General features: G+C 41.5%; 2 protein-coding genes across 5 annotated transcripts; one reads left to right on the top strand and one right to left on the bottom strand.

The window, feature by feature from the left end:
• Positions 1 to 634: 634 nt before the first annotated feature.
• AMN1 (antagonist of mitotic exit network 1 homolog) lies at positions 635 to 16,294 on the top strand. 3 transcript variants are annotated; one of them, XM_064737593.1, is made up of 7 exons: positions 635 to 715; positions 7,692 to 7,824; positions 10,357 to 10,501; positions 10,856 to 11,073; positions 12,464 to 12,520; positions 14,120 to 14,231; positions 14,791 to 16,294. In XM_064737593.1, exons 2-7 carry the CDS (start codon positions 7,783 to 7,785, stop codon positions 14,862 to 14,864), a joined length of 648 nt encoding a protein of 215 aa, XP_064593663.1. In that variant the 5' UTR covers positions 635 to 715; positions 7,692 to 7,782; the 3' UTR covers positions 14,865 to 16,294. The 3 variants fall into 3 exon arrangements, with proteins under 3 accessions (XP_064593663.1, XP_064593656.1, XP_064593671.1); XM_064737586.1 differs by lacking the exon at positions 635 to 715 and adding an exon at positions 4,831 to 4,965; XM_064737601.1 differs by lacking the exon at positions 635 to 715 and adding an exon at positions 5,390 to 5,409.
• Positions 16,295 to 17,830: 1,536 nt separating this feature from the next.
• ETFBKMT (electron transfer flavoprotein subunit beta lysine methyltransferase) lies at positions 17,831 to 25,574 on the bottom strand. Of its 2 annotated transcripts, XM_064737570.1 has the most exons (5): positions 25,448 to 25,574; positions 23,698 to 23,818; positions 22,185 to 22,601; positions 19,566 to 19,696; positions 17,831 to 18,847 (listed from the first exon to the last, which is right to left on the bottom strand). In XM_064737570.1, the coding sequence occupies exons 3-5, from the start codon at positions 22,502 to 22,504 to the stop codon at positions 18,483 to 18,485; spliced, it is 816 nt and encodes a 271-aa protein (XP_064593640.1). In that variant the 5' UTR covers positions 22,505 to 22,601; positions 23,698 to 23,818; positions 25,448 to 25,574; the 3' UTR covers positions 17,831 to 18,482. The 2 variants fall into 2 exon arrangements, with proteins under 2 accessions (XP_064593640.1, XP_064593644.1); XM_064737574.1 differs by lacking the exon at positions 23,698 to 23,818 and having other exon boundaries at positions 25,448 to 25,551.
• Positions 25,575 to 26,610: the final 1,036 nt, after the last annotated feature.

Genomic DNA, 26,610 nt, shown 5'->3' with positions numbered 1-26,610 from the left:
ACCTGGTAAAAAACAATGCTGCAGTGGGCCATCACGAAAGGTATTGCAAAGGTGGGTGACTTCAAGTAGAACTTAGGCAGAATTTAGGTTTTGGTGGCAGAGAAGCACATGTTAGCGTGAGGGATCACTGAACCTTAGCATACAATGTGTGCTGCCACTAACAATGCAGTCTGTGTGTGCTCTTTGTAAGGGCTTGTTCCCACAGGAATGTGTCAAAGTGAAATGCTTTCAGCAAACCTCAGTGTGTACCCTTCTAGAACATTTGGTTTGTACAGTAAGAGATGGATGGATTTGTTTTACTTGGAGGAGTACTGTAAAGATGTGAGGAACAATGAGGCTATTGAACCTTGCCACAGAATGCTGCACAGCAGTGGCTCCACCAGAGAGGATTGTCCTGCTGCTCTGCATGTTTCCCAGAATTGCAGGAGACATATAAGACTAACTTTTAAAAACACCTTTTTCTGTAGGGGGACAGAATATAAGAAAATTAAGATATGTAGAAAGTAATCTTACCCCTAAGGAGTTGCAGCTGGGCCAATTATCAAAGATTAGGAACAGGCCTGACTTTAACAGGCCACAGCTGTGGGCAATCAGAATTAGAGTGCTATAAAAGAGTGGAGTGGCTGGGTGAGAAGGGAATGGGAGTCAGTTGGCTGTTTTGGGAAGAAGGATAAGTCAGTGCTTGGAAGAGGTGCCTGTGAGAAACACCAAGAAGGTATGGAACTTTTGTGATAAGGAGATGATAGTATGGAGCCCCTGCAATAAGATGATGATGTTTTTCTCTTAAGCATCTTGTGATTTTTTTTGTTTTTTTTGAGATTCAACTGGACCAGAACTTCACACTACAAAGCAGACGTAGGAAGAGTTAGGTTCTGAATGCCATATTTGCCTTAGTCTTTATAATCCAGTTGGGGTTGAAAAGGATCTTTAAAGGTCACCTAGTGCAACATCCGTGCAATTAGCAGGCACATGTTTAACCAGATCAGGTTTCCATTGAGCTTGATCAGGTTTCTCTCCAGCCCAGTAAGGACTGGATAATTATATAGTGAGGTAGATTGGAAACAGCTTCTGAGTTCAGAGGATCAGCAGCACAAAGACATTCTGGAGACCAATCCCTTGCGTCAACACTAAGGTCATATCACACAACATCTTCCTTAATGACCTTGACAATGTCACATGCAAAGTGCATGCTCCCAAGTTTATAGATGGTTCAAAACTGGAAATAGTGATTGATGTTATTCATTGTTCCCAAAAATGGATAAAAATAATAATAAAAAACCACCCTTAACACCAATGTAGTATTATGAAACTGATATTCTTTATTCAATGCTGGATGCATGAGGGGATATCTCCTCTGAATTATTGTGCATGCTGAATAAAGAGAAGCTCCTTTTTAAATGCTGTATTTCACATGCCTATTCATTGATTTTTTTTCCAGAATCAACATACAGAGGACAATAGTTTTCCTGAAATCATTAACTTTTTCCCACCCCTCTATGCACTTATTCTTCTGTCCTGGGAGTCTCTTAGGTGATCCCTGATGGTTGACCCCAAAATGATACCTGATTGTCTAGTGAACTGGTAGAAGTTGGCAAATGGGCTGGCTGCTTTCCAGCTCTTCTTGCAGAATGGAAATTGTGCAGTTCTGCAGGCCAGTGGTTTTTGAAGAATAGATATTGTATTAGCCCACAAGGGTACAGATGATTTTTTATCTGGCAACATCACAATGTTCCTCTGAATAGGGACAACTGACAGGTTGGAGAGATCAGCAGATAGGAACCTAATGAAGCTCAGCCAAGGCAAGTGCTTTTCTGCAGCTGGGGAGGAATCACCCCACATGCCAGCACAAGCCTCACTCTTTGCAGAGAATCTATTAGAAAGTTACAGCACTTCCTCAGTCACTCTTTATATCCTGGTGCTTTATCAGTACAGCTTATCACGTGTTCAGGGTGATGTGGAGTCCTTCCTACAGCTGCCTGCAGTCAAACCAGTTTAAGAGCAGACTCTGTCTGCTCCTTGGAATAATCTGATGCCAGTTTGAGACAGAGCATAGGTGTGTGAAGTTTGGCAGTTCATCACCTGCTTCAGAAGCAGCTCCTGAGGTTAGACAGCTCCTGGGCTAGTAATTATTTAATTACTTCCAGCTGAGAAGCTGAGGAACAGTAAACCTACCCTGGCCATATTACTACTGTGATAAATGGTTATGTTCTGTGCTAACTAAATTGTAACTATATCAATATTTTAGAAAATATTTGTTATAAGGTAATAAAGGGAAAACAGATTTGCCCTTTGCAGGTGTTACATGTGAGAAGCAGGATACAGGATGTAGTGTTGAGATGAGCAAGATCCTAAAACAGAATCAGCCTTGGGATGAGCCAAGTTGGGATGATTCCAGATATGGAATCTAAAGTAATGGTCTTATCTATGAAATAATAAGACTTATTTGGAACATAATGCTTACTTACGTAACACAAACTTTATGCACATGCACAACCTGCCAGGTTATTCAGAGGACAGCGAGGAAGTCAGCAAGCCTTCCTCCAAAAAGATGACCAAAAAGCCAGGAGATTCCTTAGCAACAAGTGGAGCATGTGCTCTGCAGTACAGTGATGTAGAGTTCAAGAATTAAAAATAGGAGCAAATTTATGGAAAATTATTGATGAATATGCATTAGCATACAGTTTATAAGGTTTGATTTGGGTTCCTTTGTTTCCCATGTGAGGCAGGATGAGAAGCCCTCCCTGTACCCTGGCTGGTTTTGCTTATGCTTTATATGAACCTTAATCACACTTAATTAATCACTGCCAAATTTTTGTATATGCTTGATTATATTTAATATACTTGACTGTATTCATTTATACAAAATTGCTGTTCAATTAACATTCCTGCTGAATTAAATTTTGTTGTTTATTAAATTAGACATATAGAACTTCATAACACTACCCACTTCCAGACTCACTGCTGGAGAAAGTGGTGAACTGAATCTTGTGAAAAATAGGAAAAGAGTTGGTTGCTCAGGTCAGCACAGGCCTGTGTGCTGTTTAGGTTTGTCACTCAGAATATGTCAGTACCACACAGTTTGCTACAGCTTTACCGTGTCTCCTGACCCCAGGAAAGGGATCCTTCTGGGAGGCCTGCAAATGGAACCAGGAGTTTGTAATTAGCAGATGTGAATTAAAGTATTGACATGACTATAACTTAACAAAATAAAGACAATTTCAGTATAACAGAACAGCTAACAATGGGAAGGAAACTTAGGAAGCAAATCTGGTAAAACAGGAAGAAAAGCAGCTGGATGCAATATGTGCAGGTAAGAGATAAGGAAGACTGGCTGGTTTTGCATCAAGAATAGTTTAAAAATATAGTAGCTTGATGGAATGTAGGCCTAACCACTTGCTTATTGAACACTAACCAAAAAAGGAGAGAGGGAAAGGTGGTAAAAATGCTATATAAACCCACTGAAATCTATATGGAGTATAAATGCTTCTAGAGAAGCATTTCATAGATCATGGGCTCTAATGCTTTCTCTCAGCTGGCTTAATAAATGCATTTTTAACAGATAAAAATTGTTTGGCCTGTTGACCTTTGTTTCAGCAATTGGCTCATGATGACTGAAGGGCAAGGATAAATATTCAATTATGTGCATGAGGTGTCACAGTCAAACTGGTCACATACAAGCAATTTTTCTTTAGGGGGTTTTATAGCTTTCACCGTAATGGTACAACTTGAATCATCCAATTACCCACTAATGGATATTTCTAATTACCCAATCATAAAATATATTTTGTAGGCCTTGCAGCATCATCATGCATCAGCATCTGTTGAAGCAGTGATCCTGTAGAAGGGTGTAGTTTTCCTCTGAAGGTCTAGTGGTGGTGTAGATGGGCCTGGTATTCCTCTGGGAATCCAGGGAGAAGAAAGCTGGTCCTCTGGGAATCCAGTGGGAAAAGGCTGACTGTGGTGTTCCAAATCTCAGATTATATCCAGTTAGGAATGCTTGGCTCCTCCCCTGGATGTAGCATCTCACAATGGGATGGTGGAATTTTATCAGTCATGCAGACTTCAGGGGGTTTTGTCAATGGCCCATTAACAGAAGATATTTTAAGAATTGTATAATTATCTTTATTATGATGCAAGTGAGAGTAAGCAAGGTTCAGCGCTGGGCGGCCAGGAGTCCCTGCTCCTCTTAGGCGCGCACCTTTCGCCCCTTAAAGTTGGCTTTTTATTGTCCCTTTCTTCCAGATGCCTGGATGACGTGCTCTGTCTCCTGCGCTTGCTCCTCCGGTTGCTAGGGGTTCTTTCTCTGCCTTCTGGTGGTTGTGGGATGAAGGCCCCAAGTCTTCCTCTTTGGCTGCTTTCCTTATAAGGCATATCTATAAGTCGAAATTCTACAAGCTAAGCAGTTCTTGCGAGGTTAATAATTGTTACCAGATGTTGACGGTATCTAGTTACAGAGGGTCTCCTATACCTATGGGGTGGAATTTGCAAGCCAAGCAATTCTAGCGAAGTTAATAATTGTTACCAGATGTAGCTGTATCTAAATACAGAGGGTCTACTATAACTATGAGGGGGGTTTGTAAACAAAGCCATTCTTACGAAGTTAAAGGTTTTACCATATGTTGCTCATCATATCAAGAGCTGTTTAGCTGTTGTTTTATAATTTAAATTATCTAGCTATTAATGAACAAACGTATTGCTACTTATTACATTAACTTCTGGAAATGGGGAGTGAGAGGCCCGGGTTTTTTGCTGTGGGGTGTTTCAGCGCTCCAGGCCACTTCGTGAGGCGCTCCCAAGGCGGGCCGGGATCAGGACTACATCTCCCGTCATCCTCCGCGCGCCGCCGCCATCTCGGCACCGACCGCCGGGCCGGCTTCCCCGCTCTCCCCTCTCCCCGCCGCAGTCCCCGTTCCCTGCCATGAGCTGGGACGGCGCTGGCGAGGAAGTCCGGCTCCTCCTGGACCTGTGAGTGCCGCCCCGACACCGACACGCTGCTGCCGCCGCCTGCCCGCCCTGCGAGGGGCTCCGGGAGGGGGGCAGGCCTGGGGCGGCCCCAGCGAGTGCGGGGCGGGCAGGGCCCGGCGGCGCTCGGGAGCTGCGGAAGAGGTGGCGGGGATCGTCTGAGCTGCCCCCTCGGGAGCGGTGACAGGGGAGGTGACAGGGGTGACGAGGTTTGGCAGGCGTGTAACATGATGTGACACTTGACAGATCCGGGTGTGCAGGGACGGCTGAGGATCCCTGGCTTCTCCTGGCCCCTGAGAATCCACTGAATGGTGTCTTGCTATGAGTTTTTATTCGTGTTGATACAGAAATTGGCTAGAAAACAAAATTTCTTACACAATTTGAAGTATTAGAAAGCAGGCGTTCTTTATTGCATAACTGGACGCATTTGGAGGATTTTTCCTATAAGTGAGTGTATCCTGACATGTTACAAGATGTGTGTTCCATAGTGCTCTATAGACACTTTACAAGTGTCCATTCCATACGTGTTCTTTAAAGCATGCTTGCTGGCTAATACATAAACATCACTGTCCTTCAACTAATTTTCATGCATCCATGTCTCACTGGAAGTCCTGTTGTTGTGAAATACAAAGCTCTGTTTCGTGTCAGAAGAAGCCTTTGAATGGAAGGAAGGAAGCATGGAAGAAGCCTTTGAATCTGTCCTTTGTTCACAATTAACTTTTATAAGTCTTAAGTTGATTTGAATTAAAGTTTTAAGGTGTTGTGTTTTGACAAAAGCTTTCTGCTTGTAGGTAAGCCATAAAGAGTTTTGCAATCATAACCTTTTGAAGTATAATTTTAGAATATTGCTTGTAGTAAGGATCTTTGAAACTGTGGCTTTAGACTATATAAAAAGGAAGCATGCTTATCTCATGCCTTAAAACAGTGAAAAGCAGCTTGAGAAAGGAAGATGAACATCACCTCAAGGATTTATAGTTTTGACCAAGGGAAGCTGGACATCACTGTTATGAGATTTATAGTCCTTGCAATTAAAAGTTGGACTCACATCTGGAGAGCTGGACCCCACCAGATGGGATACTCCTTTCAGGATGTACATCCTGAGAAGACTAAATCACAATAGTGTACAGAATTGTGATGTAAAAATTGGGAATAGAAACTGCTGAGAAAGCTGATGAGTACCCCTATAAATACCTGTAACTATTGGTGTGCAGTTGGAGGGAAAACTTCCCCCACTGTACCCAGCGCTGTATTGCTCATACTTTACCATATTAATGAATAAATTGATTGCTGCTTGAATATTGGCCTAGTCAAGCATCTCATTTATAACACTGTGGTCCTAGAGGGTCTGAAGGGGTCTCTGGTGGTCACCAAGTGTCCCCAGTGTTGCAAAACGTGACTTTGCCTTGAACTTTTCTGGGGACATGCAGTTTCTTCTTGTTACATATCTTCTGCACAAAAGCCACTATATTCCTCATTGTCTGTTTACCCACTGGTTGCAGCTACATTTAGCATCCTGTGTGTCTACTTTTTTATTATTTTATATAATTAGTAATTTAATTTGTATTTATGTAATTTAAGCTCTGTCTTGCTACTCCAAAGGGGAACTGAAAATTTCTATTCTCTTCATTATCTTCAATGTCAAATTCCTTTGTGTTCTGGAGGAAGTTAGAAACTGCACAGGAATAAAATATTTCATTTGAAAGATAAAAGAAGAATATGTAGCAAAGAGTACAGTTAGATTGTTATTTCTACCTTAAAGCACTGATGATAAGATTATAGTTGCCATGGTGTAGCCAGTAAGTGTTTTATAGTTTCCTATAAAGTAGAATTACTGTGAAAACTTCTTTCATTTAAATGATTAACTGTGTAAACTGCAGATCAGTATTGTGCTATGAAAATAGCAAACAGCTTTTTGAAAAGAAGGTGACTTATCTTAACCATTCAAGGTAAATTTAATATGCCATTGTAAGAGTTGGCATAGCTCAAATTGATTTCAATGTATCTGGGTCGGGTTTGGAGCATTTCTTGTGGATTTGAACTAAGCAGTTGGTGCACCTGCTAGAGGTGATTGTTGTACACTGTATAAACTTCAGTTTTTTTTTTTAATGTGCTTTCATGCAGGAAATCTTGCTTCTTTCCTGCCTTAAGTCTGTGCTACCCTCCAGATTATAAAGCATTAATATTTTGACGTCTTTGAAGTTATTATTTGGTGTGAGTTTAATTTCCTGCAGTTTGGTGGCATTCTGATGCCAGACAAAGTTTTGTTGCAAATCCAGTTACCTGTGGGGACTCCAGAGCTGTGGTTATATGCTGAATTTAATTTGGCATTACTCCAGGCTGCTGCTGCCCCCTGCACTCAGCCACTTGTCCTGGCAGTGTTGTTTCTGTGTCCTGAGTTCAAGTCAAGGGATTTTCATTCAGATTTTCATTCAGACACTTAACAGCTCACATGGCAACTGCAAATTTCAGAGACAGCTTGAGGAAGGCACAGAAAAAAAATGGTTGAGGGGCTGATTTTTGCCTTCAGCTGCTTAGGGAACAGTTCACAGCAGGATCAGCTTGACCCCAAAGGGCAGCAGCTGAATCAGTGGTAATGTGAAACAGCTGAAGCTCTTAAGGTTTGAGGGAACCATAGCTGGGTGCAGAAGATGACAAAATATGGGTTGGTTGTTCTAGTTCTACCATGCAATGCCTCTTTTTGACTGTATTGTCACTTTCTTTTATTTCAGATGCCTTCAGTGTTTGACAAAGAACCTTTCCAGATACTCTGCAGATATTAAGTCATTGCCACCCAATATAAAGGATAAACTGATCAAATTAATGAGTAGGCAAGGGCAAATAACTGATGAAAATATCAGTGAGGTAAGAATCCATACTGTCTGTTTTGGGAGAGGAAAGCAGCCTCTCCTGCACGCCAGTCTGTTCCTGAGTGATGTGTGTTTCAAGATACTCATGCATAATTTGTTATATATATTATATAAAGGATTTCAGCAGCTTGTTAGAGTTCTTTTGGTAGAACTCTATTGACACTAAGCACACAATCTCCATATAATTCATTTAAATTTTGGTTCCTTGAAATATAATGATGGCAGAGCTAGGAATCAGTAGTTCAAATTATCCCATCCCTTTTGCACGCTGCTGTGTGTCAGTGTTTCAGTTTGACACCAGTTAAAGACATTTCTTCAGCTGTAAATTCAGCAGCACATCTGTTTTGTGTCTGTTTACTGTTGTCTTGTTCAGCCTCAAAGGGAGGCGTGAGAATTGAAGGAAGCCAAAGGTTGGCCTTGGTGAAAGCAGAAAATTAACAACTCCCTGTGCATTCCTGCTTAGACCTGGAACTCAAGAGACAAATATTCTCAATTTCTCAGAGTTATGATAGTGGAGCCAAGAGTAGAGGCAGAAGCACTGTGGAAAACTTAGAAACAAAATAATTTAGCTTTAGATAAAATGGTTTTGTGCTTACACAAATTAAGTGTTTGAGTAAAAATCAATTTCTTTGGAAAAATTGACTGGACAAAATCTGGTTTAGGCTAGCTTTTCAGTAAGGAATAATTTCAAAACATCATACTAGGTGATATAATTCAAGCCATGTGGTTGTGTGTGTATGAATGCACAAAATCCATCAGGATATTTTTAGCCTGGAAATAAACTAGAGACCTTGATTTACAGATATTTCTGCTGTCTCTTTCTAAAGTCTCCTCTGTATTTTTCTTCATTCAGCAGTTCATCAGTGCCTTCTCTTGGAGCCTGTTTTCCGTGTGAACCTAGGAAATTCTGCTCTGGTTCTTTTTTCATGTGTTTTCCTTTCTCTGTTCTTGCAGTTTTCTGCAATTATACCCTTTGTTGTCATCATTTTCCCTGGGCATATTATACCTTAGCTTTCTTTGCTAGCAGTATCCCATTTAATCATGTCCTTTATGTGTTTCCTCTGTTTTCCAAGGGTATTTTTAAAGAATTTTGCTTGAAGTTAAATTTCCGTTGAAATTGTTAATCTGAACTTTTGTGAGTACTTCTATTTAATCTCTCACCTCTGTGTTCTTGTCCAAATTTGTGTTACCATGCATCTTTCCCCCCTTACTCTGCTTTTTTGCTTGGAGCAGCCATCCACATGCAAGACAAACTCCTTATTCTAAATCCCTTTTACCATAAAGTTTTATAAAGCCATTCAGCAAGTGTCCACAGAATATAAACTTGTATTTTTAAATGTCTTTTTTCCTATGTGCTCCATCCAGACAACCCTTTGTCTATCTCAAAATCTTATGTATTTGCAAAACAGCCAGTTTGCCTTGGAGTATCTTTATTGTACATTGTTAGACTGAACAGGAGGACTAGGCCTTTAACAAGCCTTTCAGCTGTGCTGTTATCTTTGCTAGTTTATGGAAATTTGTTTCTGTCCCTGGGAGTTAAGGATGGGAGTGACAAGCTGAAGGGAGTATCTGGCTGTTGTTACTAAAATCTGTTGCCTTCCACTGCCTTGGGTCTAACTTTCATAAATGTTCTCTTGGGAAAGATTTCCAAAAATTCCAGTCTGGGTCTTGTGGGAGTGAAAGATCCCATTTAATGAGGAGGGAAGTTCCTTCTAAATATTATTCTTATTTGTTATGCAGGTTGAAGTTCTGATCAAAGTCAGTGTTTTTTGTTTTGCACTGCAGATTTCTGCCCCCAGAGTTTTGCTAGCAAGTGTGAGGGCATTGTCCTGGGTACACAGGTAGCAAGTGAACCACCAAGATTGTATTTCCATTGTTTGAGTGGCAGTATTAATGTGTTCCTGTTCCATGTGTCACAGAAACAGTTTGTGCTGTGGGAGCTGAACTGTTGCACAAATGGAGCAAATTTTCTTTGGGTTTTAGTTCCTAGGACTGGTAACCCTGTCACAGACATATTATATGAAAATTTCTTTTGCTAGGATCTTTTCTCCTGAGAAGCTGACAGGCCTCAGAAACAAAATGTAAACAATGATTATTTGCTGCTGTGGAATGCAACAGGTGCATCTGTGATTGGTTCCATGTGGTTGATTCTTATTAATGGCCAATCACAGTCAGCTGTGTCAGACTCCGGTCAGTCACAAGATTTTCTCATCCCACTCTTTTCTATTCCTTTGCTAGCCTTCTGATGAAATCCTTTCTTCTATTATTTTAGTATAGTCTTAGTATATAATTTTCTTTTAATGTAATATATATAATAAAATAATAAATCAGCCTTCTGAAACATGGAGTCAACATTCTCATCTCTTCCCTCATCCTGGGACCCTTGTGAACACCACCACAGTAACCCCACCCTCTACTGCAAACTTGTATGTGATGTGTAATATTACAAGTATTTGCTATAAAAATGCATAAAAGTGTGTTTGATGGCAAAGCAGAGATTGACTGAACTGGTGGGTTTTCATTTCAGGTGTTGCACCCTGCTGTGGAGTCTCTGGACCTCCGAGACTGTGATATTTCAGACAATGCATTATTGCAGCTTTATAACTGCAAGCAGCTGAAAAAAATCAACTTAAATTCTTGCAAGGAGAACAGATTTGGAATTACTTCAGAAGGTGTGTTATCTGTACACAGATAACTGGGATCTTATTGCTGGCTTATTTTTCTTGTTAGGTTGGAATAAATTGCAAAGAATATATCTAGGGTAAATATTGCTTAAAAACGAAATCCCCACTGCTACCCCAGTACTAATTAACAGTCTCTCAGTGGTGTAAATTTCAGGCCTAGAGCACAAATTATCTTAGGAGAGAGCTATCAGGTTACTTTCCTGCTAAAACCGCGCTATGCTCAACATGTTTTCCACTTTATCTTAATTATTCCTTCCTCAAAACCTGTTCAGAGCCTTTGGACTCAGCATGGTGGCTATGTTAGAGAATGAAAAACTCTTTCAAATGTTGTTTTTTTGGCAGGAGTCATAGCACTGGCCTTGTCCTGTCCCTACCTGCGTGAAGCCTCTTTCAAAAGGTGCTGTGATATAACTGACAGTGGAGTTCTGGCTCTTGCACTCAACTGCCAATTCCTGCAAATAGTCAACTTGGGCAGCTGCTCAGGCATCATGGATGCATCTCTGCAGGCACTAGGAGCAAACTGCAAATTTCTTCACAGTGTGGACTTCTCATCTACTCAGGTAGCTCCAGTGGCACTTGGCCAATTGACTTTTGTTTGTTTCTTTTTTGAGATTGTCATGATAAAGTTCAAAGGGGATTGTTGTAGCTTTACTCTTGACAAGATTTAGGACCATAGTTTATTTCTAATTTCTGCCTCTTAAGGAAAAGGAAAGGTATATTTTGTTTATTAGTGACTGGAAAAATACATGTTTTGGTATTAGAGCATGTATGGTGAACTAGAGATAAACTTTTGTTAAAATCTACCTTGGAGTTTTTTTTAGCATATCTATTTAGTGCAATAATTTTCTTAAGTTGTAAAGTAATCCAAAATATTCAATTTAAAGCAAGTAGAATCTTGGACAGATAATTGGCTGCTTTCATTTAGGACAAACTGATGTGGGTAATAGTCTAGGATGTCAAACAATACAAGCCCCTAGTAGGAGTAAACACTCCATAATTAAATGATATTTTAGGAGTGATTGTGCTTGTCAGAGTTATATTACAGAGTCAACACTGAAAGAATGACATTTTAAATGTCAGAAATGGCAGGGAAGAAGATTTAACAACAGTGTTTAGCATGAGGAGGGGGAGACAAGCTGCAAAAGCAATCCTGTAACATATTTCATAATTACAGGGAGATAATGAAGCGAGGGAAAGGTTTTTTGCAGTAAGTGTAGCGTTCAGTTGACACTGATGGTGAGTAATTATGTTGAATGTGAGTCCAGTACTGAGCATTCACAATGAAATGTCAGTCTGGAAATCATGTAGGAGGTTCTTATTTTAGATGCTATTCTTCTTTTGATTTTTCCAGAAGTAGGGTATCAAAAAAGTCTTAATATTTCATTTGGTAATTTTTATTTATTGCCATTTTAACTCTTATTTCTCCAGACTTACTTCACTGCTTTTTTTATTTCCTTGCCTCTCTTCCTTTATCGAAAACAGCTGTTTCCCTGTGTGTATTTTAAATGAGGTAAAAACTTCCTCAGTAACTACATGTTGACACTTTTTTTTAAACTTTTCTGCTATGATTACTTTTTTCCCCAACCCAAATTGGTCTAGGTAGAGCAGAAATGCTTTTTAAACCTATACATTTAAAGTGCTATGCTCTGACCATATTAGTGTACCCACTGTTAAATGAGACAAGGAAGCTGCAGAAATAAGTTACACAGTTGGAATTATCCTTGCAGAAAGCCAGGCTGGATCAGGTGGCAGGAAGATGAAGCAGTATTTATTAGAATGAAAAAAATCCCACCTTGGATAGTTTTCTCTACTAGTTTAGCTGGGAAGAAAATACTGTAGCATTAAGTGTATTCACTGACTGCAGGGAGTGAATAAATTAATATGATTGTTGCATCTAAATAGCTGTGCTTGAAAAAATTGAGCTTTAATCCATTGTGGTTTTTCCCTCAGGTAACAGATGATGGCGTTGTAGCACTAGTGAGTGGAAGATGTTCAAAGAATTTAAAGGTAACTGACTTAACCTAATAACAAAGGGCTGAACAAAGGAAAATACCTGTATTTTAGAATTATAATTACTATTATCAGCAGCATCACTTAGGAGGGAGGGTTTTTACTGACTGACTTTAATTTCTGTCCTCTTTCAAATCCTTGGAGTTTATAAATTTGAAAGACTTGGCAATAAGACAATGGCTTTTTTCTTTTATCCTACAATCTCCAAAGTATATTTTACCAAATCCTAATTTAACTAGATTTGATGGTCTTTTTTCCACATTTCTTCTTATATGTTATTATTGATAGTTAAGGCAATTCAAAAGCAGGGGAAAAAAGTTGGTAATAACCTGTTTTGTTATTCTACTTTTCATTTTTTCCTAGCATGTACAAGAGGCAGTAGTTGTACAGCTGCAGAGAAATTAAGAAAAGAGCAGGGCTTAGTCTGATCTTAAAGAAGTTCTTTGATTTCTTTTAGGAGCCATGTAGATAAACAGAAATACCAGAAACTTCAGCAGAGGCTGTTTTGGGAAAATTGGGGAAACACCAGAATTTAGTTTGGGTTCTGTTCTCCTGGAAACCAGTTGGTAGGAGAATGTCATAGGCAAAGTGATGGGACTCAAACACCATGGAATCTCCTTGAAGAGTTTACTCAGATGTCTTGAGTGCTGTGTGTGTGTTGGGAAAATTCCCCTTTGATGTTGGAAAAGATCAAAGTTTCACAGATATGGATGCTTGGCAGAAAGCTCTCTGAATGTAGAACCTGAGAACAGAATAGAGATGGAAGCAAGTTTTGATATAGAAGAACAGTAGATGTCTAAATTGAGAATTGCTGAGCCAATTGTTACTGGACAACTAAGAAAACAAAGGTTGAGTCAAGCTGGAAGGAGTTTTTATGGCTAGAGCAAAGGATTTGTTGATCACAAACAAAAAAGATGTTTTTACCAAGCAGAAATAGGTCTTAGGAAAAGAGGAAAGATACCATAGGTAAACAAACATGCCAATGTGACAAGTAGAAAAAAGGTCTAAGAATTTTCCACTGCAAGAAAACAGAAAAACAACTTAAAGCTTAAACTGTACCATACTAACTCATGTGGTTGGATAGTAATGGCTGTAATGTGGTAATGATAGTAGTTGTGATGGGCTACAGGTACTAGTAAAGGTATTGTGTATGATGCTGATTGGTTGTTATGTATTAAGATGCTCAGCAAAGAAAAATCTGTAACACATCGTAACCAGAACTAAAGGGGCTTCAGGCTTGCCTGTAGCTGTAGCTGGCAGCTGTGGGCATGGCTCTGTTAGCCATGACCTGAGACTGCTGTAACATCTCCTGTACAATAAACAGTATTTTGAAGAGCTGCCTGGAGTCCCACATCTCTCATCTCAGGCTCTTACACTTAGTTTTTAGTTTGGCCTCTTTACAGAAAAGCTGTCTTATTTTTCCTCAGGGTATTTTCCTGCTCTGCACAGGACCACATATGAGGTCAATGCTATAATTCCTTCTGGTTGGGGATTTCTGAAATGGGTTGGGCAAAGGAAAGCTTTGCCTCTAAAACTCTGGCTGCTCTGACAGGCTTTGACAGGAATGAATGTTTGTCATTCCTGTTTTCCTAACAGGAGATCCACATGGAGCGCTGTGTGAATCTGACGGACATCGCTGTCGAAGCTGTCCTTACTTGTTGTCCCAAGATACACATTTTCCTGTTCCATGGATGCCCACTGATAACAGGTAGGTCTAATCACAAGAAGATAATTACTTGCTAATCAAGTGCTTTCTGAAAAGCACACTGTACTCCATAAGTAATCCCAAACGAATAATGACTTACTGGATAAAATAATCATCATACACTGAGATTTTCACAGCAAGCTGAGAGTTTTGCTTTGAAATGTGGCAGCAGCCTTCAGAGAGGTGATTTTTTTTTTTTGTTTGAAAATTGTGGGTTTTTTCCCCTTCAGCATGCTGATGAAGACCCAAAGACTTCAGAAAAATATTAGCATCTTAATCCCCTACTCTATTCCAGAAGTGGAACAGCACCCATTCAAGAAAAGTGGAATGGAGTAGGACAGCCTGTGGGTGTCTTTTACAGTTGGTGATGCTTTACAGTTAGATGATTGGAAAAAGAACCAAGAGGGTTTGGATTACTAGAGATGTATCTGAAATGTGATATGGTGATAGCAAAATAAATATAAATGCAGATATAGAATTTCTTTACTGTGTTGTGTGCCTATTCCAAATAGCACCTTTATATTCTGAATGAGTAACAAGAAATTCCTTTGTTGTTTTTCAGATCGGTCCCGAGATGCTTTAGAGCAACTCATCATATCAAACAAAATCAAGCAACTAACATGGACTGTTTACTGATTATTTATCCTGTATATGTGAGTGTCGAGTTTACAGGTGGAGAGCTCCTTCAGTAAACAAGCACCTTGGAGAACTAGCTGGTGACTTTTGTTCCAGCAGGTTGCATCCCTCCTGCCTCCCACTGGAGGTCTCCATTGCCATTCCAGTCCTTGCCCGTGAGCCTGGGCTTCCTCATTGACTTTCCTTGGGGCCCTGTATTTGCATTGATCATTAAGAGGAAAGTTAAACTATAATTAATATTACAGGGCTGTTGCTCAGGCTTCCTGAAGTGCTGGATTTGGCTGCTACTTAGCATCCATTAGCAATTTAGCCACAAACCCAGTTTAGGTAAGTGTGTGTTCTGAGTTTGTATTCTGGGATGGTACTTAAAATTAAAAGTACCCAGTTCAAATCTAACATTGACACACAGCAGTGTCTGTGAAGTTGGGAGTTGAATGTAAAAAAAATCAGCAGCCAGAAGTGGTGAATGGAGGTGGCATTAACAGTAAGACAAATGTACTTGCAGTAATAACAAAGAATCTCCTTTCACTGTGTATGTTTGCTAGGTCTGGAGTAAAAAACATAGGTACCTTTATTGTGATGTTACTGATGCTGCAGGTTTCTGTTCTTACTTACCATCAAATACTTGCTGGATTTTTACACATCCTGAAGTACAGCCTGTGAATGTGTAAACATAAACTTGCTTTGGAGTTGTTATGGTGACTTTACAAATTTCATAGTAGTAGCTGTGACCAAGAAACAGGATTTTATACATGGGCAAATATTTAATTTGACCTGGCTTTTGCCTGTTTCTACATGAAAATCCTTTTAGGGAACAAAACACTGGTACTTACAAGCATATCTGTGAGTGAAATAGGACCAAATGTAGTGTCTGAGCACATAAATCTCAGGATGGTAGAGTGTGTTCTGCTGCATGCAGTTCATTACATATTCAGCAGCCCCCAGAAGCTGAAAATATAAATAAATTTATTGTTCAGTTATAGTAATATTAAAAAATAATAATTTTTGAACTGTAGAGTTTATTACATGATGGAGCAGTGCTCTCATCACAATTCTAAGTCATGTTCCTTGGCTTTCTTGAACCAGCATAACCTCTAGTCAGAGTTCTAGGGTTTCTGCATGAAGCTCCTTAATGCCAGCCATTTCAGCTTTATAAGGGCATGGAGCACACTGGGTTCATCCTCTGGATCTGGAAGTAGAAGGGTTTAGCTACAGTGGTCTAACATGGATTTGATGACATCTGGAAACCTAAAGAGTTTAGGCAACCATAAGGAATATATTTACTTTACCATTTAACTCTTGTCATAGCCATACCTAAGTGTTGCAGAAATAAACCAGTCTTATATTAATGTATTTAAAGTTCAGGCCTAATTGCATGGAAGGTAATTTTTGTTGCCAATATTAAATGATATTATGATGTCTGACAATAACCTTTGTTCTTCTGTTGATTATATGGTTTATGAAAGTGCAAGAGTATTTAGAAAGGTTGTACAGGTGTCAGTAAAAGCATATTTTTCCAAGACCAGCACCAAAATCCCTTAGTCTTGTTGCATGGCTCAGCCAGTGATGAATATTTTCCTGTGATCTCTGTGGATGTAACTGCACCAGTACAAACCATTGGTTCAAGGAGTTGATTTTGCCACAGTAGCTACAAGTATCTGGCAGCTGTTACTGCAGCAAATCCTTGCACCTGATAGAGGCCTAATAACCTAATCTACCAGGTTTTATTTCCTTTTTTTTTTTTTTTCCTGAGGAGTAGTTTATTATGCCCTGTAATATCCCTGGGATCAATCAGGACCCATCATTCCTTTGAACTCTTGGACAATAAATCTGTGTTGCACTATTTTTGATATTGAATCATACAACTGTTTAGGCAGCTCTGTGAAACAATGCTACTGCTAACCTCAGTGACAAAGTTGTCCTTTTTCTCTGTACTAAAATAACCTTGGATTTGTCATGTTGAAGGCAAGTGCAGCTTATACTGTGTCCTTAAGTGTTCCTGTAGATTTACCATCTTCCCCTTACAGCCTCTTCTCAATGTGTAACTTAGTGGTACATCCTCACCTGGTGCTTAAAAAGCTGTTCAACACTGCAACGAGGTAACACTGTAATTTTAGGTTTATTTTTAAAGTTACTTTAAATCTTTCACCATTAGAGCTTATGTTTTTAGTATTTGCCTAACGCTACTAGAATGTGTTTTTGGTTCACAGTAATTTCCAACAAATGTTTACAAGTACTGGGTGAAGTGGGAGAAGAACCTCATGGCTGTGCTTGCCACTTCATATTCTCTATTGTTTGGACATTGTTCTTGTTGTGAGCCTTGCAGAACATTCACATATTGTTATGAAGATTAAAGTTTAGAAGTTGGCTGTTTGGATAGTTCTGAAAACTTGCTGGATTATAGAACCATGTATGTCTGACTAAGCTCCTAAACCTCCTACTTCATGAATGCCATGGTTTTCTGAGTGAGTACCACGCACTATTGCACATTTGTAAGCTTTCACTACAGCACCTGGCACCACTATGGGCTGTGGTGCAGTTATAGCTGCCCATCACTGCTTGTTCAATGATTGACTGCTCAGGTTGACACTTCCTCCAAGACTGCTCTGAAAAGATTGGTTTCTTCTTCAGATGGCCACAGTTACAGCATCTTACCTGAGGAACAGGGTTTTTTTTGTACCATGTTTGGCAGATGAAACTGGTTCTTAGTTGGCAGATAAAACTGAGAATGATTCTGGAGTTTGTCCAGCATCTCCTCAGGAGAAGAGCAAAATAATTATTTCAGACTTGCATTCCCTGTTTTTATTTCATTGCCCTCTGTTTGTCACAGAAGTAAAGACCTCTTCATCCCCCAGCAGCTTCCCAAGGTGACAGATTACCTGGTTTACCCTTGCAAAGGGTAATGTAGGGAGTGTAGATCATTTGACCTTACTCTCAAGGGAATGAAGGTACCCCATAGCTGGTACTATTTATTCACTTTCCATTTATTACAGCTTTTACACTGGCTGGCAGTCAAGAAGCAGAGTTTAAATTTGGGTGCAACTCCTACATAATCACTCTGTCAGTTTCAAGGAAGAGGAAATTTTTATTATAGAGGGAAAGGGGGAGATTTAAATTAGTTACTTTGACATTCAGAAGAGATACCCAGAAAAAAAGCAAGGCACTTCAAGTTGAGCATATTATGAGCTAAAAATCTAGTGGAGAATTTTATGGAGGACAGCAATAATTTTCTATATTTAGAAATTTTCTATAAATAAGCTGCAGAAGCCTGTAGAAGCAATGCAGTAGTCCTTCAGCCACAACCCTCTCCCCACAGCAGTATGTTGGACATCCAAAACATTTCACAGTAATGTCAGCAGGACACAAATACCCATGGGAAGCATCAAGCATGCAAACTCCTACGTGTAAGTTGTCTGTAGATCTGCACTTCAGTGCAGGCCCCTTTGAATACAGTTTGCATGTAGCTTTTACATCAAATTGAGCAAAAGCCTCTGTGAGTATGATTGAAATTAGTCCAGTGGAGGTACAGTAAGCTGCTTTACTGTTCAATTCCCATTTTCATGTTATATACCTGCCAAATGCCAATCAAGTGAGACAAAATCCCATAGGAAGGCAGCTTCAAGAATCATCTAAGCTGTTTGAGGGCTGATAACTCCAGACAATACTTGATGTTAGCCCATAGTTTTCTTGTCTTGTAGACTCAGGCAGTGAATATTCTATAACTTTGTGCAGCTGGCTGTGAATGCTGTGGCTTAAAAACTGATGTCTGCCAGGGTCACCAATCAGCACTTCAGTCTGGTGAATCCTGATGCACTTCTGCAGCCAGTGATGCAGACCATCAGCAAGTTGTTCATCATAAAACATATCTCCTAGAACTATGAGGTCCCAGTTGCCAGCCTCTGAATTAATGATGTTCTTAATGGTGATGGGGAAGGGATCCAGGTGGTTCAGTTCACAGTTCAAGATCATTGCCATTCCTGCAACTGAAGAAAAGTCAAAGTAAAATTAAAGTTACATTTTAGGATTCTGTCATTCAACCCTCTTATGTATTTCTGTGATGAAATTTTTAATTTTCTTCTCTTAAATGTTGTTCATCCTGTCTAGGGTGCTTCCACAGTTTTTTATTATGAGTCAAAATCTAGCATGAAATGATGAAATTTTCTCCTCGTTACACCATGACACAGGGAAGAAGTTTTCCTAGAAGGGATACCACTGGAAACCAATCATGGAATTGAAGTAGAATATATTAACTGCCTTAATCTATGGATATACTTTTAATGAGTAATTAAATGATGAATAAACTGTACTCATAAGTCAATTAGGGAAAGGCAAAGCCTAGAAGAAAAAGGCAAAATCTAAGCCTTGATGTATATGAAAGTACAGGAAAATGCTGTGGTCCTACAGAGAAGCCAACTTGCTGCTTGTGCTTGGAGTTCTCATCCAAACCAGCTGTGGTGGTGTATGGGCAACACTTGGCAGAAAATTTGCTGTTTGTTCTAAGGAGCTATGGAAAGATACCTGGGCCAAGAGAGGCTGGTACAACCCAGCTTCCAGTATTGGCAACACCCATTCCTCTTTTTAGCATTCTTAGGAGTCTGTTTGGAACTTGAATTTTTCCCAAATGGAGCAAAGAAAAGTCTGTGTTAAAGGTGCTTTAAAAATGAGTAAGTATCTTTACACAGAGATGGAAAAAAGCCTTACTGGGGTCAATGTCATTGGCAAGGACTTGGGATGCACCACTCATCACAGCAGCTATGGCTGTTGCTCCACATCCACTTCCAAGATCCAGAACCGATCGCCCTTTAACCACACGTGGATTATCTAAAATATACCTGAAAAAGAAAAGCTATTAAAGCAGTGAACAAGATCAGGCAAATTTCTCAGATTTACAGTACACTGCATAAGAGTTTCTTGCCAAACATGTAATGAAATGTGGTACCTTAATACTGTTCCACATGTGCAGCTGCCACGAAACTCCTTATTTGTCTCAGATGATACAAAAATCAAGAGCCATAATTTTTGTCCCTTAGTGTCCTCCCCCACCCACAAACAAAAAGAAATTCAGCCAAGTAAGCAACATTTTATGTCAATCAGCTCCTTCTCTGACAGGTGAGCTTATCTGGTAAGTAGACACTCCTAGGTAACTAGAATTCATCAGAATCCATGAGAAATAGTGAAGTAAGGATTTGGAGAAATTCAAAACAATCTGACTGAAAAAAACATGATGTGTTCATAGTGAATATGGTGCCCACCACCAATCTGAAACACTGCTTATGCAATTGCTTGGCAGAAGAGGATTTTCTCCTCTTTCTTTTCCTGAGCCATGCAGATAAAGATGCAAATACGTTGAGACTGCATAGTGTTGTTCCTGAGTAACAATGAGAAAAAGAATAGAGCTGTGGTGAGCAGAGAAGGTATCTTCATCTAATTGCTGACACCTGCCAAGAGAAATCCTGAAAAACTTCTAGGCTGGAAGTGAAGAACTGACAGAAGGCAAGTAGCAGTTATTGTTAAATACTATGAACCATATTGTAACTGTTGCAAAGTGTTCAAAACTTTAACAACTGCCATGAAATTCAATTTGCTGCCAAGGGGAAAGCCCCAGGTGTCAGGGAGAAGAGCACTGGGTGAAATGAATTACTGCAGACTGCCATAATTTTACTATCAATTTCCAAACTTCTTTTGAAGTAGAAATAAGAATTCTACATTTGTGTTACCTTCTGGCAGGGAGAGTGATGGCTGACTCTTCACAGGGGTCAGAGGTGAGCACAACTTTTGCAGGGGGACTCCAGTGCAGATGAGTGTCACAGAAATGTTAAGACTGGTGTGCATTGGGAATGGATGGATGGAAATGTCTGGGCCTGGAAGCACCAGCAGCAATGGCAGCAAGAGGCTTGTCCAGTGCATGACATTTGTGTCCAGGCTCAGCAGCTCAGATGTTTAACAGCATTCCCCAAGGCCATCACTCCTCTAAGTACAGCCCCCACTTTACCACCAGGACCAAGGATAGGCATGGGATCTCCACAGAGGTGCTGTGTTTCTCCTTTCTAGGAGCCCCTCTGGGATTGGGCATAACTTTCCATTAGTAATTTGTGTAGGGTGTGATGTGGCCCTAATGCTGCAAATGCCTTGTTTCCAGCTGAGTGGTTCCTGAGTTGCTGCTGCTGGTTGGGTGACTCAGGACAGCTGGATGCTGCTGTGTCCCCTGGCACAGTGCACACAGTGTCTCTGCCCTCCTCAGTTAATGAGGAATCTTTAATTACACCAAGAGTAGTGTGAAATAGGAGATTTCTGATGCTGTGGAAATGCCAGCTCTGATAGGAGGACAGTTATATGGAGGCAACTATATGTTTTTGTGCTCCCTTTTCACTCTTCCAAATTATGCAACTGATTTCTGATATTTCTTAATACATCAAACCAGTGCATAAACAGTAAGACAATAAAGTAGTGAAATGCTAGATAATTATTACTGCTACCCAAATATCCAAGTATATGAATTATAAGAAAATTTAGAAATTAGCTAATCTATTTTATATACCCAATGTTTAGGAGCACTCTAGTTCATCTATATGGCATAATCAACTCATAATTTAACAGTAAGACTCATCTTTTACCTGGTCAAAACTGCCTTCTTATTTATGCTTTCTTGCAGAAAAACAGTAACGCCCCAATTCAGATTCTTCCCTTTCATCTATGTGGGGACTCTCTGACAGCTTGTTCTCTGCTGTAAAAATTAAGATTTTTTTTCTGCTGTTTAAATGAGAGATTTGATTTCACAAAATAAAAGAACTCTAGTTCTTCTGAATCAGGAACATGTAAAGACATTTTGACAGTCAGCAGCCAAAATCAAAATGTGCCTAGATGAGGAGAGTTATTCAGGCTAACCAACACTCCAAGTGCATCAGCATTAAACTACTTTTCTCAACAGACCAGAGGCACATCCACACTCCAACAAAAAACCCATACACTTTATGACAAAATTGCAATCCTCTTGTTTGGAGTGATAGAATTAAACACCTCACTAGGTTTTCATGACATATGCAAGCCCTTTCATGGATCCAAATTCAGCCCTGTTGCCAGCACATGCATAGCCATGATTATAACAAATTTCTATTTAAAAGACACAAGTTATTTTACACAACAGGTGCTGAACTTGCTGCCAGCCAGCAGGGACTGGGACACTCCAGTATAAGCAGAGAGGAGGATGAATAATGCACCCATAATAGGCAATCACACATCACTAGGAATTGCTAGAAACAGAGCTAGATCTGACATCCTGGCACACTGCACTTATCAGCTGTGGTGAATTTTGCTGCATACCTGGAGAGGGCTTGGCCTCCTGGCCAGTAAATTGCCCAGAATGGGTCCCCATAAGGCCACAGGTCAGGTTTCTCTCTCCAGAACCTGCAGCGGGGCGTGAGCAGGCGCAGCCGGATCTCTGGGGTGAGGTGCCCGCTGTTGGTGACCTCGGTGTTCTCCTCCAGAAACGCTCTCACCTCGGGGGCCAGAGCCTTGCCCGAGCTCCAGTGGCAGCAGCGCTGCCAGCACACAGAGGGGCCTCCCCTCCTGCTTCTCCACACCTTGGCAAGGGTGTTCTGCCTGCCCAGGAGGAGGAGCCACCTCCAGCCACGGAAGGCCATGCTTGCCCAAGGACACCGGCCTTCCTCAGCAGAGTTCGGAAGAAAGTTTGACACGAACTCACAGGATGTTGTTGTTCATAGTGATGGATGGCAATTCCTGAAAGGAGAAAAATGCTGTGTCAGTGATGTTTCTTCTGTGACTTCAAGGCTTTAAGAAGAGGAGATCCCTGTGCTCTTGTGCCTTGCCCCTGCCCAGTCTTAAGTCTGAAAGAAGTGGTATTCAAGGAAGAAGCTATCAAGAACCCATTCAGAAGAGTAATCTGAGCTTATCCAGTGAGAAACAACCAGTTAGTGGGACAGCCAGCGCTAGAAATTGAATGTGCAACCTTTTAACATCTCTCTCCCTCTGCCCTCAAGATACACACACAGCAATCTACTCCCATTTTGGGTTCTTCCACTGAATCTTCAGATTTTGCAGGAAGACTCTGGCATTGCAGGGCCTGTAGACATAGCAGTGGTTATCACTAGGTTGTTTGAAGAGACACCATTAACTACCTTTTTTATAATGGTGATGAATCCTTACACAAAAGCATTATTTTAAAAGCATTCCTCTCTCTCCTTAAGATTTATCAATCTCCAAAATTGACAAAAATAGAAAAAAAGCCCAAAACTTATCTTAACCAGAGTAGTCCTAATTAATTGCATTTCAGCCAGTATTTTAAAGGATTGGTTAGTCTTATGGTGCAATAGTCTCATGTGGATGCTGTCAGTTGTAGAAGAAAGCAGACCTCCATCCCTGTAGCCCACTCTGAGACACCATATAAACATGCTCTAAGCTGTCTGAAGAGAGGAACTGAACCCAACACATTTAAATTCATTTTTAAAAGGTGGACAAACATTTGGCCTAGATGGCCTTGTCACACCACTCAAGGTATGTAGCACACTTCACACAGGTAATGAATAAGGAATGAAAGACTGGTGTGTAAGAGTTTAGATTCATTTAAGAATCAAGAGCATGGAGACTGGAGAGCCACGGTACTACATTGATAGGCAAAGGAAGAGCCTCTCAGCACTTTATCACCAAACTTTCCTCACCCACCTTCTCTTGCAGACCCTGGGCCTTTCCTACGCTGATCTTGAGAGTACACTCAGCAAGAAGGGGCCTGAAGGGAGAGGAAATGTTTTCCATCCTCCCTGCTTAGATATCTTTCAACTCATCCATTAGTATTCCCATATGCTTTTTCCTTCCTCACCTTACTCTCCAATTTCTTTTCAATAACTCAGACTTCCTTGCTTCAGGGCACGGCTTTTGAACCTCCCCTGAAACTGATGACCAGGTAAGCATTTTAGGCCCGTGCTTCCACAACAGCAAGACTGCAAGTAGAAACAAACAAGAAACTGAACTCGTTGTTTTGTAAATGTTTTCTCTCTTCTGCAGTGGTTTTCACAAACCAGCAGAATAATGCATGAAGAAAAACAACTTTCATCCCAGTCCCAGCAATTTTTCACAACAGAATCATGGACAACTTCAAGCTGTGCAGGTTGTCCTTAAAACTGGACAAAGGCACAACAGGAAGAATATGTCAGTGAAACAGTCTTAACACTTTAATTAGATCAGTTTTTCTTTATTTGTCTGTATCTTTAGAATAAAATTCATAGGTGTTTAACTGTATTTTTGTTGTGTGCTGGCCTCCGCTTTAAGTACTGGCTTTAGTTTCATCACTTACTCAAACATTAAGCTGTGAACTTCACACTTCGCTTTTTAGGCTGATATTCCTACTAAATCTTGTTTAAATCATTGGCTAAAGGCTTTATGTTTCTATTACAAACAAATACACATGGTCAAACATTTTGCATTTTTCCACACTGGAGAATGCCATTCAGCAGAGTCCATGTAATTAATGAATGCAATTAGCAAATGCCTTCCTTCTTGAAGGCAGATCTCTATAATCCTCATCTGCCTAAGGGAAGCATGATGTTAACTGCAATCAATTGGAGAGATGAGATAAATCTTGTCAGCAAATGCTGTATGCTGGCTTTTCTCCACGAATTGCTGCAAATTAGCAGGGCTGAGATTCTGTGGTGTTTATTTTGCATGGCCTGTCACGATGGTTACTCTCCTGAAATTAATGTCGGTACAGAAACACCTGCCAAGAGCTCAGCATTCAAGATGCCAAACTGAGCTTAAATGCTTAGTGAGGGAAGGCATCATGGACATCCATCCCTGTGTTGACTCTCCTGGCCCATCCATCTTACAGGGAATAAAACCAGGATGGATAACAGGATGGACATCCCTGTGTTGGACACTGCTTGCCCATCCATCTTACAGGGAATAAACCCAGGATGGATAACAGGATGGATATTCCTGTGTTTGACGCTCCTAGACTGTCCATCTTACAGGGAATAAAATGAGGCTGGATAACAGGATGGATATCCCCGTGTTTGACACTGCTGGCCCATCCATCTTACAGGGAATAAAACAGGATGGATAACAGCATGGATATCTCTGCGTTTAACACTCCTAACCTGTTTTTTACATAGAATAAAATCAGGGTGGATAACCTGCATTTGACACTACTGCCTGTCTTACTATAAATCAGTGGGTGAGTAGAACTTGGACCAGAAGACAAAACCTAGCAAAACACATAAGAAAAACCTCACCTCCCCCCCGCCCCCGGTCCAAAAAGAAAAAAACCAAACCCCCAATTTCTATGCAATTTAAGCTTTTTTTTTTTTTTTTTTTTTTTTTTTTTTTTTTTTTTTTTTTGGCAGAAAGAGCCGTCCAAAACCCAAGCACCCGGCTCCTTCCCCTCGGGTGATGCCAGCCCTCCCCACACGCCGCCCGCGCCGCGGGCCGAGCGGAGCGGCCGGGCCGCCGCGCCGCCCTCGCCGCTCTCCCAGCAAAGCAGCCACAGGCCTCGGCAGCACGGGCAGCTCCCGGCCGGGGCAGGGGACAGCCGGGCCCGCTGCCCGACCCGATCGGAGCTCCCGGCCCGCACGTACCTGCTGCTGCCGCCGCCGCTGCGCCGGGGCCGGGCCGGGCCGCGCTCCCGCCCGCTCGCCCTTAAAGCGGCAGCGCCGGAGAGCCCGGCCCCGCGGCCTCCGCTGCAGCTCGGGCCGCTGCTCTTGGCCGTCCTGCCCCGCTCCCAGTCCGCAGCCCTGCTCGGTGCCTGGGCTTGCTCCGCTCCCGATGCGTTCGAAAGGCTTTTCTGAAAGACGTGCGTCAGTGCGAGCGAGCCCTGCGTTTAAAAACGCTGATAAAAATCCGCGCGGGAAAAGGAGCGATAACACACGGCCCAGCTGAGCGGCAGGGAAAATGAGGGGTTTTTTTGCCCTTCGCGCATCAGATCAAGGGCGCTGTCAATGCGGTGGGGGCGAGGGAAAGCTCTCCAGCCTCTCGGAGATAGCGGCAGCTCCCACAGGCAGCGCCCAGGGCCGGCTCTGTCTCTGGGGCGAGTGGGACCTCTCCCTGCTCCTCTGTTGTTCCATGTCCCGTTCGCATTTCTGCTGCTCCAAAGATCCCTTCTCTTCTCTCCCCAGAGCCTCTCTGGAGAGAGAGCACAGGAGAGAGGGGCCTTCCCACCCTGTGTTGTTGCTGTCCCTCACGAGGGCACAGCTCGGTAAGGCAGGTAAGGCACACCTACACTACAAACGCTGGTGTTTCCTCCGAGGCCTCGAAGTGGCCACATTTTCACGTGGCAGTGACTGGGACTCATTGGTGTGGGACAAGGAACCAAACCCACATGCACCCCCTCCAATTCCCCAGGTTTTGAGGTTCACAGAGATGTCCTCAAACGGGCTCACCTCTCTCTGAGACCCCTGTGACTCTCCAACAGCTCCCACCTTGTCTCTGCTCCATCTCCAGTCCCATCTGCTGGGATTTAGGGAATACAAGCAGCTTCTAAAGGTTCTCTACCTCCCCGGTGGGACAAAGTGTACCAAATTTCTCGCGCTGCGTTTTTGAAAGGCTCCTGTGCATTGCCCGAGGTGATGATTCTGCAGCACTTGGGGTACCAGGGGCTTAAACCGGGCAATTCCTGAGCCCCAGCCAGGGTCTGCCCAAATCTCTGAGGTTACGAGGCCATCTAGTGATCTGCGAGCTTGTTACAATTAAAATGTACTCTCCGGGGTCGGAGAGCTGCTTGTGAACCAGGATCTCCCCTTTA

The sequence above is a fragment of the Zonotrichia leucophrys genome, chromosome 1A (assembly GCF_028769735.1).
Source record: "Zonotrichia leucophrys gambelii isolate GWCS_2022_RI chromosome 1A, RI_Zleu_2.0, whole genome shotgun sequence".
NCBI lineage: Eukaryota > Metazoa > Chordata > Aves > Passeriformes > Passerellidae > Zonotrichia > Zonotrichia leucophrys.
This window is presented reverse-complemented; position numbering and strand designations above follow the sequence as displayed.